The sequence below is a fragment of the Triplophysa dalaica genome, chromosome 9, assembly GCF_015846415.1.
Source record: "Triplophysa dalaica isolate WHDGS20190420 chromosome 9, ASM1584641v1, whole genome shotgun sequence".
Lineage (NCBI taxonomy): Eukaryota > Metazoa > Chordata > Actinopteri > Cypriniformes > Nemacheilidae > Triplophysa > Triplophysa dalaica.
This window is the reverse complement of record NC_079550.1, coordinates 18493524-18519152: the sequence shown is the minus strand read 5'-3', so window position 1 is coordinate 18519152 and position 25629 is coordinate 18493524. Positions and strand designations below refer to the sequence as shown.

The following is a 25629-nucleotide window of genomic DNA, read 5'->3' as shown; positions in this document are numbered from 1 at the left end:
AGTAAAGTAGAATTAAGATCAACCAAAGTGTAGTTGGGTTGATTTGATTAAGTAATGATAACTCATAATCGGTATTGGGTGTAACTAGTTACTTAGTAGTTATTTAATTACAGTTACTTTTGATGTAATTAAACTAAAATACTTTGTGTAATATATGCGAGTGCAATAGTGGAATTGACATCAAAATTCAAACTCTAATTTTAAATCGATGCTTTGATGTATAATTCTCACATTTCAAGTAGTTTGGTCAGTTAATAATAATACTTTATGCAGTTTAATATAATTTATTTTATATAATTAAATAAGCCGTTTCATGTCTATCCTTGAACCACTTAAATTATCAAGGTTGATGAAGGATATAGAAAGTAATTAGTAATGAGTAACTAAATACTTTTTTTCGGACAGAGTCATTTGTACAGTAATCTAATTACACTATTATGTAACTAGTAATTTATTACTTTTTCAGAGCAACTTACCCAACACTGCTCATAATACAGCTGATTTACCAAATAAATCACCATAAAAACGTAATAAGATAAGAAAGAAATATTTTTATATCAAATTATTTTTATAAACCCTAAACATTTTCTGAATACTAAATGAAATAAAAAAATGTTGCCTCAGCATAAGTTTAAATTGAGGAACTAAAATTATGAATTGAAAATAAATAAAAATAAATAAAATAAATTCAACTCGTATAGCAATATAAAAAATAAATAAATAGTAAAGAACATAAAAATTCCTACTAATCAAACTAAAATTAGCATGAAAAACAAAAATATAAGAAAGACTAATTTAGACTATCTAACTATTATATATTTTTTAACTCAAAACAAAACCGGTATGTTTAGTGTATGGTCTGATTTGAGCCTGTTACTGGTAAAGGTAAAAAGGGTGTCATTGGGGCTATTGGAGACCGTGGACCAAAGGGGTTGATGGGATTGGATGGAGCACCTGGATCCCCCGGAGATCCTGGCCGAAGAGGACCACAAGGATCTAAGGGTGTGTTTATAAAGACTTGATTTGATTTAATCACACCTTAAAATAATAAACATTTGGCTTTACGGGTATCGACCCTTTAATTGAACTATTTCTGTCCGATTTCTTCTACACCAGGTCCCCCGGGAACCCCTGGTGAGCAGGGTCCTCATGGACAACAAAGGAAGATAACCTCTGGGTTCCTTTTGGTGATGCACAGCCAGTCTGAAATCGTCCCTGTTTGTCAATTTGGCCTGACTAAGTTGTGGGAGGGATACAGCCTGCTATATCTGGAGGGTCAAGAGAGGGCGCACACACAAGACCTTGGTATGAGGTTTACGCACACACCATAGAAAAACAATACGATTTACACGAACATAAGCTTACACAAATACTTTGTGTGTGTTCCTCAGGCCAGGCGGGTTCCTGTGTGCGAATTTTCAGCACAATGCCGTTCTCCTGTTGTAATATGGAAACGTGCGGATATGCAAGTCGCAACGACAAATCCTTCTGGCTGTCCACCACGGCCTCCAGTACCACGCAGCCTCTGGAGGGGCTGGAAATACGACCGCATATTAGCAGATGTGTGGTGTGTGAAGCTTCATCACCAACTGTTGCAATGCACAGTCAAGACCTGTCTGCACCACAATGTCCACCCAAATGGAGAAATCTCTGGACGGGATATTCATTCATTATGGTAAGGTGGATACATAAATAAAATGTAGATAAAAAACATTTAATATAATGTAATCTGATCACTTGGCATGACATCTCTGTGTTCCAGCATACAGGATCAGGGGACGAGGGTGGGGGACAGTCCCTGACATCAACGGGAAGCTGTTTGAAGGACTTCCGCAGTCAGCCGTTCGTGGAGTGTCAAGGTGCACGCGGCACGTGCCATTATTTCACCTCAAGTTACAGTTTTTGGCTGACTAAAGTGGACACTGGGCGTTTCAACCCTCCCCATCGCAGTGCTGTACTGCACAATGAAGCGGAACAACGTAATAGCGTCAGCCAATGCAGCGTCTGCATGAGGGACTGATGCCCGCAATAGATTAAAAGTCAACGGCAATGAGAATGCACATCAAGATGTCAATTGATCGAAATCCTTTCCACTTTTTTGGAGAGTAAAAAACTGACCCGAGTTTGTGACCGTTTTTGTTGAACTGCAGGCTGTGAACTTGATATCTTTTCTGAATATGTTCCTGCATTGTCAAACATGAAATTTTTGCCTGGTACACCTTTGTTTCCAATTTGGTGCTAGGAAACCATTTGCACAGGTTGCTACACGTCAGTGTTCATTTTCCTCCTTCTTTTTGCATCAACTAATATGTCATCTTCACGGTCTTGGTATAAAAACATATGACTTTGTTTAGGCACGTTTATATGAAAAGAAATAGGAGTTGCTTGATACATATACATTGTATACATAGATGCCACATTCAACCACCCTGGATGCGTCCGCCATGTTAAAATGGTCAACATTTCATGTGCTGTTGTCACTAACTGTAAAAAATGCCCAGATTTAAATTTGAGAAGAAATGAGGTCAACTTTCACCGGTGAGATAGTGTAGCTTTGTGTTTTTAAATGTATTCTTTAACGTAACAGGTTTTTCAAATCTTTTAGTGTAGTGCTAACACCTTTGTATTGTTTTATTGTGTTAGTTTAACAATTATAATGTTTGGGTCCTCACAACAGAACGTAGCATTTGATATTCATACATGCTCACATTTACGTTGGTGAACATACAGTCAGTCTGTCCTACATTGTTCTTGAACCCCTCCAATATGGCGGACGATTTGCGTCTAGCGGCTCAAAACAGCTACTAAGGAGGCATCTATGTATACTCGAGATGCACCGATATATCGGCTAATAATCGGTCTCAGTCGATGAAAGCAATATTTCACACCAGTTTAAAAACAGCCAATGATCAATTAAAAGCGGACATGAAGATGCATTGAATTTGTCCTCTGTATGTTGAAAATGTTTAAAAACATCACCACTTTGATGTTCAATAATAGTAGATTAATAAAAAAAGTTAAGAAATATTAATTCTATCGGCATCGGCAGATATCACTCCGAATAATCGGTATCGGTGAAGAAATTTAGTATCGGTGCATCTCTATATGCTGAATATCTATGCAATTTATATATCAGTCCATATAAATGCACCTTTGCAAGTTCTAGTTGGTTTTCATTGGATGGAAATCAAGCAATGAATGCGAAATTATGCTTCTTTTTCTGTTTCAATTTGTGTCTGAAAATCACTCTAAAATATTAAACTTATTTTTATTCACTACCATTTATTTTTTAAATGTTGTAGTAGTCCCTCACAACTTCACGACTAAGTGAGCTCAGTGTATACCAGTGCCTGCAGTTGCCAGCTTCATGTTATATCGGTTGAGAGAGAGATCTTCAGCTACAGTTTGCTATATCACTAGCCTGCCGTTTTACCAAACAGGCCAGATAGGCTACAACCAATAAATGTTCTTAACCCTCATCTCAGGTATTTAATTCCAAAGGAACTGAATCTTCTTACTCACGTAGCAAAGATATTTTTAGTGGAGGAATAAGATATCGAATGGGATTGGTTGATTGGTTTTCGCATTATATTTCATAGAACTTTCTGGAAGTTTTGTTTGATCTATGTAAGTCATTACATGTTATTCATGAATTATCATTACTATTGGTACTATCTACATTGGTATTCAACACTGGATATTCTTCCCTACTTTGTTTTACTTTTTGTTTGTTGGTTAAAAAATAATGGCTCTCGCTGTCTAAACTAACTCAAGCCATTAAAACTAAACTAACACCCTCAGTATTCCACTATCCATGCCCATGTACATGGAGACTTTAAGCATGGCATATTTTTGTATGTTAATATGATTGCACTGTTAAAAACGGCTTTGCTTTATATTTTTACTAAATGTCAAGAGTATTTATTTAGCTAGAGATTATTTTGGTGCTATTTTTGGCTCTGATTTTAATAATGGCACCCATATGTGAAGTACTGCACTGTTACATCTAGGGATTGAAGACAAATTTTGACTTTTCAAAAATATAGGGGAAAATTATATTTTGTAATCCACAAAAGTCAAATAATCTATAACGTTATACGTATAATAACGTTCACGTATATTTTATATAATACATTATTATATTGTAACAGCAATAAAGCAACTTCCAATATATAGACTATAGGGGCAGCTGTTCAGGGGCACAGATGATGCTGTAGATCAACTATTAGGCCTGAATGTGTTGGTATTTACAGTAAATACTCTCCAAGTAATTGTAGCCAGTTAAATTGTATAGACCTATTCATTCTACTCAATGTCACACTAACACACTGTTAAAGTGGATACCGGCATTTCTATTGAAAGACTTTTGTACTGTTTAAAAATATAATTAATAGATTTATAATAAAGATTGAGTGTTCCACATCCATTTGAGCCTTTCCAACCATATCAATCAGTTTAAAAATAATTCAAATGTATTTATCTTATTTTTCACTTGTGTGTATACATTTTATATGCTTACATTTGTATATTTTGTCTCTAAAGCACTGTGTTAACATGGTAAAAATGAATATTGTATTATTTGTTATGAGACATACAAATCAGATCAATGCAGTTTAACACAATAAAGCTATGATGTGAACAGCTTTGCTGTAAAACACAGTAACACTTTACAGAATAAAGTTGTATTTGTCAACATAAGTTAATGCATTATCTAACACCTACTAACATGTACTAACATTTATTCATCAAACATCATTTTAGCATTTACTACATTTTAAAAAATATATCTTGTGAAAATGTATTTTTGTAACTGTTAACATAAGTAATTGCACCAAGCACTAACATGAACACTTGTATTATTGGCATTAACTAATATAAACAAATAATAATTAACACAGCTAACATGAATTAAAAATGAGCATTTGTCGAAGTCATTTACCATTGTTAACAAACAACATTATTGTAAAGTGTTACCAAAAAAACCTGTTTATCTAGAAACTTGGAACCAATGCAAAATCATTCAACAAGTATATGAAAAATGTTTTATTGTTTTTTTTAAAAAAAATATTGTCTTGAGAAATGGTATTTTTAAAGTTTTTAAAACATTGCAAGTCCTTTTAATGTAAGAATAGCAATTCGTGTTGGCAGATTAACAATGATCATTTTACACATTCAATATACTGCATGGAAAGCCACTTATAATCATCATCACTAAAGTAAAAATATTTTCCAATGCAAATTCCCATGTGACATCATAAAGCCTATTTTACCAACCATTAGAATCCTTTCATCTTATTTTTGCATCATTTGTACATTCTTTACTGTTAACCATCTAACAGTAATTTCTCAATGTTTGTCCTGTGTTTTCTATATAGTAGACGCTTAGCTGTTAAATCTTTGAAGTCGACGCCAGCGGACCTCTTCGGCGATTGGGTCAGAGAGGCCATGTGATCTTGTTGGCATAGATCTCCCTGTAAAGAACAAGTACCAATACAGCACATTTTAACTGCTGGAACCATCAATTATCACAGGTGGGAACAGCTTTTTGTTGTCTTGTCAAGCTGCCAAGCGGTCAGTAGGGGGTAGCAATATCAGATACATAACACAAACACTGGTGCACAAATTTTAAATATACAAATATATCCCTATCACTGACAAACCTTTCCTAACATCACTGAGGATGCAAATCTATACACATTATAATAGCGGAAGACTTACCTCTGTCGTTCAGACTGGCCCTGACAGCTGCCTCATACTGTTCCTCATCGGACATACCAGCCGAATACGAGTGCTGGGGAGGTGCAGAGGGCATGTGTGTGTTGTATGTGTCCCTGTATGGGGTGTTATCATGCCTGGGATAAAATGACTGCTGACCATAAGAGTTTGGAGGATATGGTGACCCATAACCACTGTATCCTATGAAAATAGAGGTGAATTTCCTTAAATGTTCAATCTAAAGTCAGAGGGGATGGAAGCTTATCGATTTTTTTAAATAGTGGCAGAACAAAACGATTCAAAGATCTGTGAGTGTTTACCTGAGGAACTGTATGTCCGCTGGCTTCCGTAATTGCCATTCGATGTCACAAAACCTAAAACGTTAAGAATCGTATGGTCATGTACAGTATATATGCAGTATATATAAGCATGTTAACAAAACAACAGGGTCACACATACTTGCACATGTATTCATGAGATATTTCAGAGGTCCTTTTGTGTAGAGCAGTCCAACTAGAATGCCAGCCAGGTGTCCGACAAATGAGGTGCTTTAAAAACAAGAATGTGTGTTAAAAGAATACTATGCTGTGTGTTAAAGATACTATGCTATGGATGAGTATTTTAACTTTTCGTATCGTGAATAAAAGTGTCATGCCTACCCTGGGTTCATGATATGGATGAGGATCAACTCCACCCAGCAGGCGTAGCGACTGGAAACAGGCAGACCCATGATGTAAGCGGTGCTACCTGGATGATAATGATTATTCACCACCTTCAGCCCAAACAGAACACCTGAAATAAATCACAACGTTTATTTCAGCGACACCTCATGACGTATTCGACAGACCATCTACACCTGATGAAAAATTCATGGAATCAATGCGCAGTCCATCAGTACAAGTCAAATACTCTTTGTTTGGTTCTATGCCACCGCTCACCTGAGAAGCCCACCGCACACTGCAAACTGTACGAGGAATCTTCTGTCATGTGCGTCAGTCCCACCTCCAAGAGCAGGTAGGCCAATCCGGTGAGCACAGAGAAGACAGACAGCAGGTATGCGAACCAAGGCCCTCCCAGTTTCCTCTCCAAATTGATGCCTTTCCAAAGAAGGGAGGCCATGTTGAAGTACAGGTGCATGTCATCGACGTGGTGAAACGGAGATAGAAGCAAACGATACCAGTCTCTGTACCAGTATGCCTCTCGAACACTCAAACATGTCTGCAAAAATACAGAAAGAAAAAATATCTGCATTTGTTGTAACAGGGGTTGGTGTTTGTTTTTAAGCCATATGTCCTCTGTGTTTTGACCGTTTTTGGTATTGTACTACGTACCTGTAACAAGGGTTTGAGTGGAAATAGAAATAAATAGACATTGAGTCCCAATGTTGCCAGAGTAACAGGTGGGATGTTGTCTAAACCCAGCCGGAAAACCTGTGTGGCCAGCAAGAGCAGGCCGAGATTAGATCCCCGCTGTCTGCGCATCTGAAACACAGCAGGCTTGTATCAGACTAACACACAGGATGTTAAACAATAACACAACATATTTACAAATGTGAGATATTGACATAATAAATTAACTCTGTCGGACAATACGGCTAGTTCAAGCAGTATTATTAACTACAGTTGATGCTGCTGTACCCTTAATAACAATAAAACACAGCAATGCGTTTTCATGGCTACAAGTTTGCCAGTATAATAAGAAAATCTGTTACTTTATTGATTTATTAAGTCCTTCATAGTAATAACATAGCACAATCTTTACTGTTACAATACATATATTAGATACATTTAGTCATTTAGCAGACGCTTTTATCTAAAGCAACTTACAGGTAGATATAATACTAGTGTGCATAAGCAATTATTATAAAACATAACTGCCCCGTCGTTCATTTACACTGTAATTATAACTCAACTTTGGTCAAAGAAAATCACTTACCATCAGATCTAACGTGTTATAAAGATCTTGATGTTTCAACGGCGTCCGTCTTTCAGTGTGTAAAGTTGATAAAGATTTTGCATCGGTCCTAATGTTACTACATTCCGTTAACTGTTCTGCATCCCAAACTTCTGTCTTATATACAAACAGCAGTGAGACACGTCAGATTTTACTTTCATTTCTTTCAGTTTCATCAGACGTAAACACGGAAGTGAAAGCTGACGTCATGGTCACGTGAACTGAAGTTTTGCGGGGTGTTTTGTTAACTGTATGTTTTATATTATGTCATATATTAGTTGCAAAACATGGTTTATTGGTCATTTTATAATGTTTTTTAGTCCAAATTGGGCATCTTTTCATTAGTTTTGGACAGTGTTTACAGCCGTTTTTAAAAAAAGACAAAACATACATTAAAATATGTGAATAATCAAAGGATTTATTAGTGTTTGGTTATTTATTTGATAACGAATATATACAGTCAAACCGATAATTATTCATACACCAGATATCATTTTTGATATTTCTGTAGTGGTGGCAGGACACTAGTTCATCTATGTAAGCCAGGGTAGCAAAATAAAGTTAACTGTGACATATTATACCCAAAAATGGAAAAGTTGTAAAACTATTTTATAGTATAAACTATAAAAGATTGGGACCAGTTCAAGGTCCATTAAATACCTTATCAAAGTTATCTGACATCATCGAGATAAAATCTTTAGATAGTTTAACTCTGAGTTCTTCCCATATTTGATTACCTTTTTGTTAACTGATAAACTGTAATTATGTAAGAAATGGTGAAGGTATCCAACTTTTGGATTGACAACATTTTTCTGGATTTAAATCTATTAACTGTGAAGTGACTACCACAATATTCCACTAGATGGCGCAAACACAATGCACAAGACTGGATGCAGTAAAACTAGCTAAAGTTAATGGTTCCGAAACATGCAAAACATTCAAAGCATTCGCATAAATGCTAACAATAAAAATTTGCCCTTGTTTGTTTAAATAGAAGTATGTTTCCTTTGCATGTTTCAATGACCCGGACCATTAAATCCTAACTCGGATTAAACCAGTGTTTCTTTTATTATTTTTATTATTTTCTGTTGGATTAATTTCTGCATCTGAAATAAAGAAGTTCAGAAACAAAACATTATGTTTGGCCCCTAAGGCTGTATGCAATGTGAACATTACATTTCCCCAAGTCCCACATCTTCTGAGGGGCTCTGCACATCTGTCAATGTCATTACAGTCTCACAACTGCAGCTCTATGGTTTCACTTTAAAGTTTCTTTGGAACAATTAAGAGTCTGTAACATTTCCTGCAGATTGAACAGGAATTACCATCAATTTAATGTAGATATAGTTACAATATTTCTTTTTGTGAAAGGAAAAACCTGTATGTATGACACTACAGCCACCAAATGTTGGCCAATGAGACATCATGAATATAATTTATAAAATTAGCTATTGCATTCACACATACAAACGGTGATAGTTGAGAATGGATTGGCAGCATGAAAACTGTGAGCTGGAATTGCATTCAGGGGGAGAGAAATACTCAAGACATCTGCAGAATCCATTTCCTCACAATCCCAGGGAGGTGAATATTCTGTGAGGCATTGCTTTCCAAAACATTAACAAAAGTGCTACAAAGTAACCATATGACTGTTATGTAACATTTCCAAAAACGTGTTTGTCAATCATGTTTTCAATAATATCATAAAACATAATGTATTTTACCTTCTTAATGAGCACATTCCATATACCCCTATACACAGCTAGTTTAAAATACTATAGCCTTACCTACACTCCCGGCCTAATCCTAGATGAAAACTTAAAAGTTTATGCAAAGTGCTTATGCAAATGATGAGGTCCCAAAGGAAGATTTGGCTTAGATTTGTCAGGTTCTGTTTAATTTTGGGTACAGATTTGTCTCCAAAACATGATTAAATGGAACCCCATAACCCTCACATCCCCCTGTTAGTATTTTACCATCTGTGTCTCCTGCAGCACTGCGTCTCTCCAGGAGGGGAGTATCTGTGCTGTATTCTATCCAAACACACTTTCTCCTGTTGTCTCAGTCCGTCTGGTTCTTTGTGAGAGTGTGGATTTGAAAATGGAAGTGCTTTGCTGTACATCTCTGCAGCTTTTGGTGGCTGCACTTGTCAGTCTGACTGGGATCTGTATGGGAGGGTCTGACGGCCCCCGTGGGGTGGCTCTTCCATTCATCTTTGACCCCAAATCAACCTGCGAACCACCTTGTAAACACGCTGGCATCTGTATCCGAAACAACACCTGCTTCTGTATGAGAGGATATGAGGGAGAGACATGCCAATATGGTGATGTAACTTATCCATTTTAGTCACGGTGTGTTGTGATGTGTTGTGTTTGTAGAGACATTGCAATAATTCAGAACCAATTTCTGGTTCTATATATATTCAGTAATTGAGTATGTTTAGAAAATATAATACACAGCACTGAGAAAATATTTTTATGAGAGTCAACTAAATCCTTGATGTAGAAGCTAAATCTGATGTGACTAATACTTGCGTCATATAGCAAACTGTCATCCAAAGTGTAAAAATGGTGGAGAGTGTCTGAGACCTGGAAAATGCAGATGCCCTTCAGGATTTGGAGGAATATATTGTCATAAAGGTAAGTGAACTAACTTTATTCATGATTATAGAAAAGTTTTTGCCAGCTGAACAAGAATGCAAAATTAAAAAAAGAATATCTTTTTCACATATTTTCACACTTTATGTTAAGGATAGTATGTGTTGCGTTAATGCATGTGTTTGTATTGGACAGTGGTTTGTGATGGTGGATGTTGGAACGGTGGTGAATGCACTGCTGTGAATCGAGAAGCGAAATGCATCTGTCCTTCTAGTTGGACCGGCTCCAGATGCCAAGATGGTTTGTTGGTCTTAATACTGTTATTTACATTTTATAAACCATAGTCTTTGTACTCTGAGAGTTTCATTGAGTGGATTTAGACACATTGTTAGAAGGGAAACCATCTACTTGTTACTTTAAGGAGCTTTTTCTTCCTGTCTCTTAATTTTTTTTGCATATTTGTAATCTCTTAATTCCGTCATATACAATGATTATATGGATACATCTATGGATTGTATAAGATTATACATATTTATATGACGTTGTTTTAAGCCAGAGAACAGTGTTGATAAACAGTGTGGTGAGAATGTGTTTTTCTGCAGCGATCTGTCCACAGGGATGCAGGAACGGAGGCAGCTGTGTTGCCCCCGGAATCTGCAGCTGTCCAGAAGGATGGATTGGTGGGGCCTGCCATAATGGTGGGTTTTTTACTGACCTAGTGGTCCCATTAGGCCTATTTTAACAATTCTGTCATAATTTATTCGCTCTTTAATTGCTGAAAACCTACATACGCCTTTCTTCTGTGGAACAGAAATGAAGATTTTGAGTAATGTGAGATAAGTGCTTTTTTGTCCGTACAATGGAAGTCAATGGGGTTCAGTGTAAATTGGTTACCATGTTCTTCAAAAATATTTTGGAAAGGAACGTTATGTTTGACAGGCATATGATTAAATGATGGAAGAATTTCTTTTTTTCGTCCTAAACTGAACCCTGTTTACTGTGAACAAATGTTTGTCTGTTCACCAAATGTCTTCTAATGCGTCTGTGTGCAGCTGTGTGTAAAAGACCCTGCAAGAATGGGGGGAAGTGTGTGACGCCCGACACCTGTCGCTGTCGAGCTCCGTTCTCCGGCCCGCTGTGTGAGGAGAAGAAGAAACATGTCTGATGTCATAACGGTCTGACCTCTGACCTCACTGGCGATCTTCAAAGTGGTGCTAAAGTGATGTGTTTCCTTGTCAAAATGTATTGAGCATGTGAGCGTGTGATGTGTTTTCCAAATGAATTCACATTATTTTGTATTGTTAAGTAGTGTTTTTAACTGTTTGATTTCTTTACCGAACAACAAATAAATGAGTACAAAAATTCAGTGTATTTAATTATAATGAATGATATTAGTCTCCAAACTGACATTCCAACTGAGACTTCTGTTGTGAACTTTCTTATGGATAAAAGTGATACCCAGAACCATTTTTAGATGAACTGTTTTAATTTTGGCAAACTAAAATACAAATATACTTTTACATTTATTTAAAACCAGTTTATAAAACTGTCAAATATTTTTACAAACCCTTTAAAATCTGTGCTCTGCATAACAAAAAAGAAAAGAAAAATTGAACCATGTAAAAATGAAGTACATCAAAATGTTTGCAGACATCCACACAAACTCGCACACACATTCAGACACGCAAAATACTTTGTAATTTTCATAGACATGGTGCATATTCTTTTTTCATTTTCAGCGTTCTGGAGTTTTAAGGCACTGATGCATAATGTATGAGCTCTGTCAGCGTCTACATCATCTGATCTGTAGGGACAATGGCAAAAAGTGAATTATTTCAATATAACTTTACAAACCTTGTTATAGCTTTAAGCCAATGCTTTTGAGAAATCCTTACTTTAGTAGCACATGAATGTCCAGTGTAACCTTGGCGACAGTGGCAGAAATTTGGGAATGTGCATTTCCCCCCATAGAGGCATGTTTGACTACAGATTGCTGTTAAAAAAGAAACCAGTAGTATAAAATATCTTAAAAAATAATATTCTTGAAGGCATTTTCAATAATACAACAGTAACAATGTCATTAATGTAATCCATCTATAACATAACAAAGCTAAAGCAGTGGACTCTTGAGCTTAAAACAGATTTCAGTGAATGAGTTTATTCAGAATCATCAGGACTTACGAGTTTGGCACTGCAGACCCTCCCATCCAGCCAGACAGTGGCATGTGTTCGGCCCAACACACTCTCCACCATTAATACACTTCTGTAAACATAGGGCTACACACGCGCACATAAAAAACCCCAAAATGTTTTGGTGATATAATAATATGAATAATAATATGATTTTTGAAAAAAAAAACTGAGTTGTCTTATTTTGGAACCAAACTCTTCATATATAGTCCATACTTACGTATATTGCAAATATTTCCTCTCCATCCAGACGGACAGGAACAGGTGTTGGGACTGACACACTTCCCATTGTTCATGCACATGGGATCACACACACCTGTAAGTGAACATGTCGCAAGTGGCCAACTATATATTATATTGACATCCTTAGATTTATTGTTGAATACACAGATAAAACCACAAAAACTAAAAATTTAGCTAAGTACACTACAGGATACTCACTTTTCTGACATCTCTTTCCGATGTATCCTTCAGGACACGAGCACACGTTGTTTCTCATGCACTGTCCTCTGTTTTTACATGGCGGATTACACAGTGCTGTAGAGCATAGACACTTTATTTTATATCACAAATCGTAACGATCACATAATAATGAAATAGGTTAATCAAGCAGAATTATAAATAATAAATAACATTTTGTTATTAAAATGATGTACCAATCTGGCATTGTGAACCATAGAAGCCACTAGGACAAGCGCAGACGTTTGGTTTGATACACGCTCCTCCATTTAAGCACACAGGTTTACAGTCAGCTGGGAGCAAACATACATATATATATATATTAATCTTTTTTTGGTGTAAATTTAAAGTAAAGCACAAATATTTGATGAAAAGCACACCTGAGTAACACGTTGGTCCATACCAGCCCGGCTTACACTTACAGACGTCAGGAGAAACACACTCGCCACCATTTTCACAATGTCTGTTACACACCACTGTAAACATATATCTGTGTTATACTATACAGCAGACGATTATTTTCTAATAGTATATGATATATCTATCATCCTTATTTCTTATTCCGAGAAGTGAGATGGAAAAAATGTGCACATACTGGTTTCACATCTTGGTCCCACATAGCCATAAGGACAAGTGCAGAGATTTCTGGATGAACAGCGCCCCCCATGTTGACAAGGGGGATCGCAGCTGGCTTAGAACAAAGACAACAAGTGTAAATTCACACATACTAGTCCGAGTTGTGTTAAAATGGCATACATTCTTGAATATAAATGAAGTTTATTAAGGCAGCTTACCTTCCTCGCAGGTGGCTCCGTTGTAACCCAGGGGACATTCACACACGTTGGGCCGCACGCACTTTCCTCTATTCTTGCAGTCTGGTCGACACACAGCTACCGGGACAATTTTAAAATGTAAAAATAACACAAAATGTTAAAATATACCTTAGGTAATATGCAAGGTTACCGACCGATGTGGCAGTTGTATCCTGTGTAACCCTCTTTACAGGTGCAGGTGTTAGGTGGCAGCGAGCACTCCATATTTCGCCCGCACGGGTGACGGCACACAGCTGCGGAAATAATGTTTTAACAATGTTATGATATCAGGAATCAAGAAAGATATATCGGCATGATGTATTCACCTTTGCAGTTGATTCCATTTCCTTCGTATCCATGTGGGCAGCTGCCACACCTGAAGGAGCCGGACGGTGTGGGTTCGCAAGGCACTTCGGAGAAACATGGGTACTCGGCACAGGTTCCGTTATCCCCAATGAGTGCAGATTCAAACTCTCCATCATTCAGCTTTACTCTGTTTAAAGTTGATTTTGCATTCAGGTTTTTCCTGTCTAGGGTTTGCGAGGTCTTTCGGTCAATCGCTTGGGTCCATGTTATGCTGGGGGAAGATGTTTCTGCTCCAATAGGCAGTTCACTTGATTTTCTGGTAAGGGAAGGTGTGGCCAAAGACGCAGTGACATCGGAAAGTTTGTCGCTTACCTTCTCAACTGATGTCTGCCCTGCATGGTAAAGATCACACAATATTACTCAGAAGGATAAAATATAAATCATAAAAGTTTTTTTTGTTGCATTTTTTGCAAATTAACTGACTGTTTGCTGTCCGTGATGTGCATGTTTGTCCATTGCCATTGAGCCCAGAGGGACACGGACCACAGATGTAACCATCAGATGTGTATGTGCTCTCAAAACACTGGACTCCAGGGTAACAAGGACGACTGGAGCATGGGTTCTGGCCTTCAGAGTGGTCACAAAGAATTGAATTACTATATGTGGATATATATTATTAAAATAAAGAAAATTGCTTTATTCTAATTTTTAAGAGAAAAGGGGTAACGCACATTTCACACAAATTTTGCATTTTAGAGGGTGAAAGTGATACGTGATAGCCAATTTTATTTACTCACCTGCAGCAGGCTTTGGTTTAAAGGAACCATGGTTAATCTCACGTTGTAAATCAATTCCACGGTTATCTTCGTCGATTTTACCTATAGCTTTTCCAAAAATGAGTGTAAAATAAACGTGTTATTTTCCTGATCAAACAGCCATTATACCATTCGAGTTTAAAACTAAATTCACCGGGGAAAATCGCACGGCAGGTTCTCCCATCCCCGGTGAGGTGGTCAGGACAGGGTCCACACACAAATGAGCCCACAGTGTTACTGCAGGCCACACCTGGATAACATGGAGCTGATAAACACTCGTCAACATCCACATCACAGATCACACCTGGAGAGAATCACAATGAAATATTATAATCGTATTCTTTATTCTATATGTGCAATACATTAATGGTATCAATAATCTACAAGATTTACCTTCGAGGCCCATTGGACAGATGCACGCGAAGGAGTTTATTTTATCCACACATGTGCCGGCATGACATGGGTTTGACCAACACTCATTCAGATCCATTTCACACCTCCGCCCCGAAAATCCAGCAGTGCAAACACACAGGTATTCACCAGAGCCCGGCGGGGAGTTAATGTTGGTCACACAGGACCCTCCATGCTCACAGTCACAAGTCTGAACTGAGATCTGAAGATATAAAAATATAAAAATATATATAATACGAAGTAAAATAATTTTCTATGTATATGTCAGTGCAACTTATTTCACCAATACTGATTCACTAACCCTATAATGAATTACCAAAATGTAAAGATTCTGACATTGTGTTAAACCCAGTTGGCACCCCCTAGGGGTCAAGAGTAGATGCACTTAATTAATATCCAGTTTCATACTATTTCATAATATATTTATTAGATGTTTTTTTCTCACCGGTACCGTCACCCGTGTCTCTGCATTACAGTCATCAGTTACAGACAGTTCGAAGGGCACTGGTGCGGAAGACACGGCTTTCCACATGAGCAGACCGGCTGGAGAGAGAACAGCATCTCTGGGCCCCGACTGAAGAGTGAAAAGAACCGCAGAACCCTCGGGATCAGTGGCCGAGAACTGATAGACAAAATTCTCTCCATTGAATGTCTTCAGGTTCTCTTGGCCTGCGTATAACCCTGGTGGCTCATTTTCTATGAACAAAATAAAGGACATCACAACCTGCATCTCCATATATTATTTTAGTTGCAACACACGTTACTTTTTAAACAAAATGAGTCACATAAATATAGAGTTTATAATAATACAAACATACTCTCAGCAACAGACCAGCCGTATTTGGAAAGATTGGGTCTGCAGGTTAGACACGGGCTATTCGGGCTGTGATCTCCCTCTCCATAACACAATCCATCAATATTACAAGTTCCGTTCTGAAGAGATAATTTCAATATTTCACAGACAATTTGGTGGAATAAAATTGAAGGATAAATAAGACAAACATTTCTTGTTGGTTTTAAAAAGTGTAAGAGACCTCCAGTATTAGAACAATGCACGCTTTGATTGATTTTAGACTGAAATAAAAGTGTTGAACATAGTGGCAAGACAAAATGCTAAGTTGTTCCTGTTTTTAAAGTCGAAGCACACATGATGATAAAAAATAAACAGTGTGTGTAAACAATCATGAAAAAATGTGCAATAAATCTGTATCACCTGCGGACTAAAAGCTACAGAAGGAACATCATTTTAACAAATTACAGATCATGGTGAAACACAACCTTTATTCTATTAAATTTCCTTTCAAAATGTAGTACAAGGACAAAAGAACAATATACTGGATTTTATAACATACTTATGTAAGTGTGCCTGTTTTATGTATGAAACTGAACTTTTACTATTTAAATATGTTCGAATTTGGTTATTTGGGATAAATTGAACCTTTCTGTAATGGTGATGATAATATTATGGGATGCATTTCACTTTATTTATTACACGTACCTTGAGGGTGCAGATAACCATAGAGCTGACTGTGCAAATCTGACACGTGCCATCAAACAGAGTCAGTATCTTTGCATTGCTGAAGCTGTGTCCATCATTAGACACCTACAGAACAAACAGAAGTTACTTTCTATCCATTTGTACTGATTCGGAACACAAGAACGAACCACATTAACATTAACTTTGATTTGCCAGCGTGAGACTGATGGGTGTGACGTAGTAGATGATTGTGAATCGTCTACAGGAAGTTGACACTCCAGTGAAGAAGTGCTTTGAAACGTTGCAGAAACCAAATGAGCATCGTCCAAAGACCATTCACCATCTATTATCTGTACAAAGTAATAATCAAACACACATAAAGGGAAATATACTGTACACACAAGACAATTTGTTTGTCAATGTCATTTTAAGTGGTTCCTATAAAATGTATTTACAGAATGAAAAATTAAGCTAAATTATATCAGAGGCGATTATCAGGGTTTCCAGGTCTGCGTTTTTTTTCCAGCAGAATTGAGCTACTTTTAAACAGGTGGGTTGTTTTGTATTATGCAGGTTAAAGTTGGATAGATATTGTTGGTTTGTAAAAACAGAATGTTTATGATTATTAATATACAGTGTTTTTTATTTTTAGAAAATGTGCATATTATTTATTGGAGTACCATAGTTTACAATAAATTTTGATATTTGGGCTGGGTCGTGGGCTATGTTGGGGCTCGTTCCCATAGGTCATCTGGCTGGTATTGTTACGCAGATCTGGCAACCCTGGTGGTCACATTACATACATAATAATAATAATAATAATATGATGCGCTCTTTGTTACCTTTTCCTTCACAACTTCACACTTAAGCTTGTACGACTTTTTGAAGCCAAGACCAAGAACTCTAACAGAGGAGCAGACACCGTAGCGAACATCACACAGCCCTCCGTTCTCCAACTCTGTGATCTCTGGGGTCTCATCTACAGGAGAAAAACACATTTGGGTACATGGGTGAAATTTTGAAAACAAACTGTTAATAAGATATTATATTATAAAATTATAATTAATATTTTAAATATAAAATAGCAAAGAGAGATTGTAAGTTTTTTTCTTTCAAAATGTTTGCCATAGGACACATTTACGGTTTATTTGTCAACTATCCAATTATTAATAATCAAAATCATAAATTTCCCATGAATTTTTCATTTTATTTTTTTGCATATTACACATGGAAAATATTGTAAATAATTTAGTGCCTGTAACTGGTTGACCCCCCAACATAATAGGTGGCAGTTGCACCCATTAACATTTTGCTTAGAAAAAAAAATTGGCCAAAAAACACAACATAAAATATAGATATAAATTTGAGAGACAGAATCATGTATGTAAAATTCTATATAAATTGCTAATTTCTTACACAAATATTTTGAATTATTATGACCATAAATAAAGTCTATACTAATAATAATTTGAAAAAAGCCAATAATATGCCATTTGGTTTTAAATGGTATATAGCATATACAAGTCTACCAAATATCCACTCACCGGACACCCGGCTGCAATCGTACGAGCCAAACCCAGGGAAACACGAGCAGCCCCATTCTGTGCACTGTCCGTTTCCACCGCACATGCTCGGGCACCTGAGAAGAGTCTGAACGTCCTTGAGCTCCTTCCTCCTGCTGATTTCCTCCACCACCCTCCTCTCACACTCATTCTCCAGGAGGGGCACGGTGGCACCCAACCAGGCCTGATCGTCTTTTAACTGTTGATCCATGACACACATTTCAAGCGCCTGCTCTAACACCTGTCCTAGCAGACGTTTACAACCCTTTCCTATAGCGGAGTTACGTAACGTTTCCTCGCAAAGCCGCCGAGCATCCAATTCCAACAGACCCGACTCGGTGGGCCAAGATGGAGCCGGTGCTTCTTGTGAATTAGAAGAATGGTCTTCTGGGAAATTATATGAAGACTCCAGGTCAGACTTTCTTACATTGTGATAGCCACCCTGACGCTTTTCTCGACTCTTAACACGTCTTTGAGTTTGAGATCTTTGGGGGTTCGTAACACGCCTCTGAGTTTGGGTCCTTGATCTGCTACCCTGAGATGGCCGGTGTTGGGCAGATCTGCCGGGAAGGATGGACACCACTCGAGGAGATTGCGCAGACTTGTATTCTGAAGTCACATCGAGTGTAGGGATGATGGAGGGAGATCGGACATGAGTAAAAGCAGAACACTTGGGAAATGTTCCAGTAGGTGGCTTGGGTTTTTCTTGTTGGCAGTGGCATGACTGGCGGAGACCGGAGTTGCTTTCGTAGGTGGGGATCTTATCAAACAAGCTTGTGCTGGGTGCTAACCTGAGGGTTAAAAATACATAATAATCAATAAGATGTTTGCTAAGGTCCTTCACAACTTAAGAAAATTGTTGTTAAATAAGCACGGTTTTAAACGTATGTTTCACAAAATGCTTTTTAACCCTTGTATGGTTTTCATGTTTTTGTTACTCTGCCAATGAAAAAAATAAAACAGTTTTTATATCAAAACAGCCATAAAAATATATGTATTGTTCACTTCATCCTAACTGAATTCAACACTTTTTGTCGCTCAATATTTGTAATTGTTCTGCAACAAAAAAATCACGTTTATGAAAAATGCTATTTGTTTTTTTGTGAAAAAATATCATGTCTCAGCCATTTATGTCACTAACCTAAATTATTGCTTTGATCTTTAAACAACGCTCTGTAAAGCGCTTTAAGTGCTTAAAATTATTATTAATGAATGAATTAATATTATATTTAATATGAAACAAAATCAAGTTTCACCTCCATGCATTGATAAAGGAAGCGCTGTCCTTCTCAGTCTCTCCTCCCTCTTTGTGGAAGTCATTGTCTGGTTGTCCATCATAATTTCCACAGAGACCTTCTGTGTGGCCACGATCAGAGCCCGGGGCTCTCACAGTCAGACTCATTCCCCAGTCAGCCACATCCACTCGAACAAATGCCCCGGATGAGAATGTAATCTGACCGATTATAAAAAGCAAGCTTATATTTATTGTCATATACAGTATGAACGTAACTACAGATTTGCTTACATTATACCTAACACTATTAATTTTCAACTTCTAGAGCATGTTTTTAGTTTTATTTATTAAAATAAATGATCACATACCGTGATTTTACGGCCCTGGTAGGATTCTGTGATGCGAATGCCACTTTTAACCAAGTCTCCTCTCTTTACTAAGAGACGTGGTTTCGTCTCTCCCGGCAAGCCGTTACACATGTCAAAGGCAATGACATCACCCCCGTCCCTGGCCGTGAAGCCACAGACACATGACGTATGAAATGCCGTCATACTAGCACATTCCCACTGTCGAACGTGCACCTCGAACGGCCGAGCCGTGCTCCTGTACAGCACAAAGGTGCCGATCTGGTAATTGTCGTACCTCCTGTAGACAAAGATGATTTTTGTTCGATTAACGCTTTACTTGTGTCATATAATGTATGTCTATTTATTTAAAGCTTTTACCTGTCGTCAAATGTGATGATGTGAGGGTCGGTAAAAACGTAACAGTACGCAGGGGGAGCGTCTTTTACAAGAATCTGAAAGAGAAGGTCTAGATTCAGTGTTTATAGAGTCAAAAAATCTTAAACCATCAATTCAAATTAAAAGATTTTATTCTGATCAAATCTGTAAATTTGGGGCGTCTTTTAACAAAGGGTCAGATTTGCTCAGATTTGCTCTTTGGCACATTTTGTAAATAATTTGAAATATGATATTTTGTAACTCAGTGCTCTTCTTACAAGTAAAAATTGAAAAAGTTGTACTTAAGAAATAAATAAGTATTTCGTAAAGTACCCACAAAGACCATTTGATGGAAAAAGTCCTCATGTAAAGCGTTCATTGATTCACACATTTTAGATTAAAAAAAGAACTGAGATGCCATGTTGTACACGTGTGATATGTGCAAGATGTTGAGGTATTTATATTAACACAACTCCATAGCAGATGACATTCAGAATACATTACAGGACCATGTTTTTATGTATATTCAAAGATGTACAGTATGTGTATGCAAATACATAAGTGCCAGGATACCTATATGTTCAATCAATGCATAAATAAAATGTGCCCACCTGCACACTTTGAGGTCTGTATCCGTTCCAGAGGAAGTTGCTGCTGATTAAAGGTTTGACATGTATTTCTGTACTTCTGTCCCCATCCCGCCATATATCTCTAACTGCACTGTAGTGTACGGAAGCCTTGCTACATACTCCATTACGACAGTTGCTTTGAGGAAGCTCTACCTCGCAGGATGACAGGACTAGATCAGTACCCAGGTCTTCCTCACCTGTACGAGGAAAGTGTCATATTTACAAAGATTTCAAATATTGGATCAAACCTTTCAATATTCTGGTAAAACAGCAGGATTTCTAAATCGCGTGGACATTTTTGTTTTAGACCTTAAAGGCTGTATGGTATTTAGTACTATATCGCAAGTTATGGGTCAAAACATATTTGTGTCAGAGTCTTACTGTATTCATGTAAATTCTAAATTTAAATGTATATAAATTTGATTAAATATGAATAAAGATTCATTTTAATTCCAGGAACGAGAAAAGACTTGATTTTCTTACATTTTTGAGCAAAATATGATACCTGAACGTTCTCTACCTTGACTGCTGGTGGTAAGATGTAAAGACACAACACATCTCTCTGAAGAACATGGCACAGGCACAGTGCTCCTCGCTTCTAGTTCATACTCCTTTCCATTTTCTGAAATAGAGGACGCTTGTGGTTTCAGCTGGAAAATAATTAATAAATATACATTACATCTACTGGAAATTGATACAATCTGACATGCAAATATTGTGTTTATAAGTGTAAGAACGTACTTGAATCCCCGCATAAAACTCTTCGCTCTCCACGGGAAGACTTTGTACATCTGGAGAGTCCAGAAAAAAACTAGCCACGCTGCAAGAGATCTGAGACAACGATATATAAATGGCAGCTCATGAAAATACAGTAAATGTGAATAATGAAAAGAGTGGTTACCCTGTCTCCAAGACGCAGGTTAATCCCGTCCAGCTCGATTAAAGCAAAAGTCTCGATTGTGTTGTCTTTCCTGAGTTCCTCTCTGTTGCCTTCAGGCGACAGTCGCCGCCATGTCACTATAAAACCCAGAGAGCTGTTCCCACTGCTGTCATCGAACGCACATCTCAGGTACACGGCGATCCCCAACATATCAGCAGTAATCTGTGGTACTGAAGAGGACAGGGGCTGTGGATCTGAGAGACCAAACACAAAATGCTTTAATAGCGCAGGTAATTTAAAGCTACAGTACACCGTTTTGCAATACCACACATATGTTCCTGATTGGTTCTAGCATGTTGTGTGACTAGTGCATATTTTGTGTAAAATAAGATTACTGTATTTCAAAAGCACTGACCGCTGCAGGACCCGTCACTATTTCTTTGTCTTGATTCACATCCTGTTTGATTGGAGTCGGACATCTCTGCACAAATCAACACATCATGAAGCACATATTAAGTCATTCAAGTCCTTAATTTTTGTTGAAAAAATGCATTTGGACAAGGCTTGGACAAAACTATAGGATGAACTCCTAACAATTCTCTCTGACTATTTTTATAGTTTTGTTTCACCATATCACAATCTCTAATACCTTATAAATGCTAAACACAATACCTTCTGCACAATAGCCCATGCATCCTTGCGTTGGTTGAAGCAAGTACACATAAAAGTCCCCACAATTGCGTACAGTGACGGGCAGTCGGAAAAGACAACAATCTTTACTGGCACTTCCGAGGAACTGCCAGGTCGCACAGGCCCTCAAACTTTTCACCTCTAGGGGGCCTGGAAGACTCTCTCCCTCACTCAAACTGAGCCATATGGGGGCTTGTGTTCCACAACGATTCACCTGTTGGGTTTCCGTGAAATAAAAACACTAAGTAGAGCATTTTCATATAGAAAGTCGGTGTACATCATTTAATGTGGCTTATTATTCTAATTCTTGATGTAAGTTTTTACTTCTTGATAAGCTTCCCATCGGCTCAATGTTGAGGCCATACGATTATTTTGTAGAGGTTAGGAACACTTAAAGGGACAGTTCACCGACAATGTAATTCTTTCATCATTTACTCGCCCACATGTCATTCCACACCTGTACGACTTGCTATGCAGGACCGAAAAGAAGATATTTCGAAGAATTGGTAACTAAAGAACCCCATTGACTTCCATTAAATTCCAAGTCATTCTTCAAAATATATTATTTTGTGTCACAGAAGAAAGAGTCATATTTAAACAACATGAGAATGAATAAACGATTACATCATTTTTATTTTTAGGTAAACTATCTCTTTAATGTCTCTCCACGGTCATGAAAAAATGTGCTCCATCTTGTAAAATAAGGTGGATGTTGTTAAGGAAGATTGGGCTAATTTAACAGATCTACTTTACCTCCACACATGTGGTGGGCATACGGGCTGGCTTATCAAAGATCTGAAACTGGTACCATCCAGCAGCAAGTGAATGGTCACAAATGAGCTCCTGCAGAGACGACTGGAGCAGATGTTGTGAGCTGAATGTGGTGCTTCTGTACGGGCTCTGGAGAACGGTGTAACCACCCCGACTGCATTCAGGAGGTTCAACTAGACAAACAAACAAATACAAACTTTAAACCACACTAACAACTAAGTTGCAACATCATCTCCTAAAAAAACAATACTGATTCTAATGATTTCCATTACAAATATTGTTTCAAAACCATTACAGAATTACTTTATGCAGTATTTTTGGGTCATATTCCTGTAGGATTAAATGTTGTTGGTTCCTTTCCGCAGATGATCCCACCAACACATTGTATACATTTTAGTTTCCAATAAAACTAATATGTGACCCTGGATCACAAAGTTGGTCTTAAGTAGCACGGGAACATTTTTAGTAAAAGACAAAAATACATTGTGTGGGTCAAAATTATCGATTTTTCTTTTATGCCAAAAATCATTAGGATATTAAGTAAAGATCATGTTTCAATGAAGATATTTTTTAAATGTCCTGCCATAAATATATAAAAACTTTATTTTTGTGAGTGGATGGCCTGCCACAGTGCCCCTGATAACAACTTCAAAAGGAATTTTCTCAACATTTTGATTTTTGTACTCTCAGATTCTTGAGTTTGAAACAGTTGTATCTCAGCCAGATATTGTCCTATTCTAACAACTCATACATCAATATAAATCTTATTTATTCAGCTTTTATGGAAAATTGACCCATAAGACTGGTTTTGTTTGTTATAATTGTTTTTATATTCCTTAACTCCACGTCACCAAGTTTTGTTATAGTTTATTCTATAAGAAGAAGGGCTTCCATAATAAGCATGAAGATTACATTCTGAGCCCAAACTGTGAAAATAATATTGATCATTTTCGTCCACTGTTTAACCAAACAGGAAACATCTGGTGAGATATGCACCACAACGCACGCGCGCGCGCGCACAAACACACGTCTCTTTAACCAACACAACAGTTTATACTAAGAGCCCTTTAATGCCTTAAACCATTTAGATATATCAAATATTTTTGTTAGAGCTTGCCTACTCTCAATTTATGTGTTTCTTTAATATTACACAAGGGGAAAACCTGTCTTCCCGTCAGCCTAAAACTTTTTTCTAGAGTAGCCTACACTATGTGTCCTGACGCAAATGTTTAAATATAACGTTAACGTAAGATGAATAGAACATGAATCGATCTGCTTACCTTTTTGGCATCTGATGGTGTTGTTTAAAATGCCAAAAATAATAGCGAAGCTAAACGGCACACAGAGTTTTGGACGCATTTCTCTCTCCAATCCTGCATTCAAGCGCGATGTCGTAAGCACTTATTCAATCTTTATGTTCCGACGGAAATCGACAGCATGATGTCACGCTATTGCACATTACAGAAAATAAAGTCTGTAATAAAGAATATAGTAACACGTATTCAGATGTCTTTAAGGTGAAAGGTTGTTTCCCTAACAGACACACCTCCTCCCGCTGCTCGAGCATCCCCCAATAATGCCTCATTCCCCTTATTTAATGTTACACACTTACCCTGCCTTACTAACATCTAGTATATTGTTTCTATATATTATACACAGTACTATCATATGGGCAAAACAATTGTTCTAATGGAATCAATGGGAATTTTACTACGGTGTCTGTTGGTCTCTTCTGGCGTTGGGTTCTTATGGTGTTGGTGGGATGTTATTTGGTGGATGTGAACAAGTAGAACATCATTAAATCCTACAGGAAAACATACCAAAACACAATACATAAAGGAACATCTGATTACATTTATAATACAAACCATTGTAATCTGCATTTGTTCATTTCAATATTATATATACCTTAATGAAAAATGATTGACTCATATTTTTGACCCTGGACAACAAAACCAGTCTTTTGGGTGCATTTTTCGAAATTGAGATTTTTCCATCATCTGAAATCTGAATAATTATTAATAACATTTCTATGGATGTATAGATTGTTAGGATAAGACCATATCTGTCGGAATTACAATAGTTTAAAACTCTGGAATCTGAGGGAGCAAAAAAATCTAGATATTGAGAAAATTGCCTTTGAAGTTGTTAATCACAGGCACTGTGGCAGGCTATCCACTCACAAAAATAAGGTTTTAATATATTTAAGGCATGAAATTTACAAAATACCTTCATGGAACATGATCTTTACTTTATATTCAAATGATTCAAACGACCAATTTGACCCATACAATGTATTTTTTCTTTTACTTAAAATGTTCCCGTGCTACTTAAGACTGGTTTTGCGATCCAGGGTCACATTGCAGATTCATGGCAAACAACCACAGTTAACATTGCATAGCTCTG

At 37.2% G+C, this 25629-nt stretch overlaps 4 protein-coding genes across 5 annotated transcripts in view; 2 read left to right on the top strand and 2 right to left on the bottom strand.

The window, feature by feature from the left end:
• col4a4 (collagen, type IV, alpha 4) overlaps positions 1–4904 on the top strand; it is a 33815-nt gene extending 28911 nt beyond the window's left edge. The window contains 4 exon segments of the mRNA XM_056756463.1: positions 886–1002; positions 1117–1305; positions 1392–1675; positions 1763–4904. Coding sequence (XP_056612441.1) covers positions 886–1002; positions 1117–1305; positions 1392–1675; positions 1763–2020 — 848 coding nt within the window. The 3' untranslated portion in view covers positions 2021–4904.
• Positions 4905–5028: 124 nt separating this feature from the next.
• Positions 5029–7843, bottom strand: rhbdd1 (rhomboid domain containing 1). Its single transcript, XM_056756462.1, has 8 exons — positions 7651–7843; positions 7047–7196; positions 6654–6933; positions 6375–6507; positions 6175–6263; positions 6036–6089; positions 5719–5916; positions 5029–5471 (listed from the first exon to the last, which is right to left on the bottom strand). The coding sequence occupies exons 1-8, from the start codon at positions 7651–7653 to the stop codon at positions 5383–5385; spliced, it is 996 nt and encodes a 331-aa protein (XP_056612440.1). The 5' UTR covers positions 7654–7843; the 3' UTR covers positions 5029–5382.
• A 1919-nt stretch (positions 7844–9762) lies between these two features.
• Positions 9763–11444, top strand: seraf (Schwann cell-specific EGF-like repeat autocrine factor). Its single transcript, XM_056757584.1, has 5 exons — positions 9763–9991; positions 10212–10307; positions 10461–10565; positions 10868–10963; positions 11318–11444. The coding sequence occupies exons 1-5, from the start codon at positions 9769–9771 to the stop codon at positions 11428–11430; spliced, it is 633 nt and encodes a 210-aa protein (XP_056613562.1). The 5' UTR covers positions 9763–9768; the 3' UTR covers positions 11431–11444.
• A 370-nt stretch (positions 11445–11814) lies between these two features.
• vwde (von Willebrand factor D and EGF domains) lies at positions 11815–24772 on the bottom strand. Of its 2 annotated transcripts, XM_056757709.1 has the most exons (32): positions 24504–24772; positions 23206–23396; positions 22435–22666; positions 22178–22243; positions 21784–22016; positions 21624–21713; positions 21403–21532; positions 20865–21079; positions 20257–20330; positions 19900–20176; positions 19554–19750; positions 18280–19088; positions 17578–17714; positions 16939–17085; positions 16757–16861; positions 16077–16191; positions 15704–15954; positions 15241–15460; positions 15002–15151; positions 14830–14916; positions 14516–14659; positions 14053–14424; positions 13882–13980; positions 13709–13804; positions 13510–13605; positions 13295–13390; positions 13112–13207; positions 12897–12992; positions 12676–12771; positions 12447–12542; positions 12161–12258; positions 11815–12069 (listed from the first exon to the last, which is right to left on the bottom strand). In XM_056757709.1, the coding sequence occupies exons 1-32, from the start codon at positions 24580–24582 to the stop codon at positions 12061–12063; spliced, it is 5199 nt and encodes a 1732-aa protein (XP_056613687.1). In that variant the 5' UTR covers positions 24583–24772; the 3' UTR covers positions 11815–12060. The 2 variants fall into 2 exon arrangements, 1 of the variants encoding a protein (XP_056613687.1); XR_008907563.1 differs by lacking the exons at positions 11815–12069; positions 12161–12258; positions 12447–12542; positions 12676–12771 and having other exon boundaries at positions 12898–12992; positions 13510–13601.
• Between the last annotated feature and the right edge of the window lie 857 nt (positions 24773–25629).

What these genes read in the sequence shown, in the direction of transcription:
- rhbdd1 (XM_056756462.1), bottom strand. An exon ending in TCTCATGAATACATGTGCAA is followed by an intron (nt 6,090 to 6,174) that starts GTATGTGTGACC and finishes TTAACGTTTTAG; the next exon opens with GTTTTGTGACATCGAATGGC. An exon ending in GCGGACATACAGTTCCTCAG is followed by an intron (nt 5,917 to 6,035) that starts GTAAACACTCAC and finishes CTATTTTCATAG; the next exon opens with GATACAGTGGTTATGGGTCA.
- seraf (XM_056757584.1), top strand. Translation starts at nt 9,769, where the DNA reads ATGGAAGTGCTTTGCTGTACATCTCTGCAGCTTTTGGTGGCTGCACTT. An exon ending in GGGAGAGACATGCCAATATG is followed by an intron (nt 9,992 to 10,211) that starts GTGATGTAACTT and finishes TGCGTCATATAG; the next exon opens with CAAACTGTCATCCAAAGTGT. An exon ending in CGGCTCCAGATGCCAAGATG is followed by an intron (nt 10,566 to 10,867) that starts GTTTGTTGGTCT and finishes GTTTTTCTGCAG; the next exon opens with CGATCTGTCCACAGGGATGC.
- vwde (XM_056757709.1), bottom strand. Translation starts at nt 24,582, where the DNA reads ATGCGTCCAAAACTCTGTGTGCCGTTTAGCTTCGCTATTATTTTTGGC. An exon ending in TGCCCACCACATGTGTGGAG is followed by an intron (nt 22,667 to 23,205) that starts GTAAAGTAGATC and finishes GAAACCCAACAG; the next exon opens with GTGAATCGTTGTGGAACACA. An exon ending in AGACACGGGTGACGGTACCG is followed by an intron (nt 15,461 to 15,703) that starts GTGAGAAAAAAA and finishes TTATATCTTCAG; the next exon opens with ATCTCAGTTCAGACTTGTGA.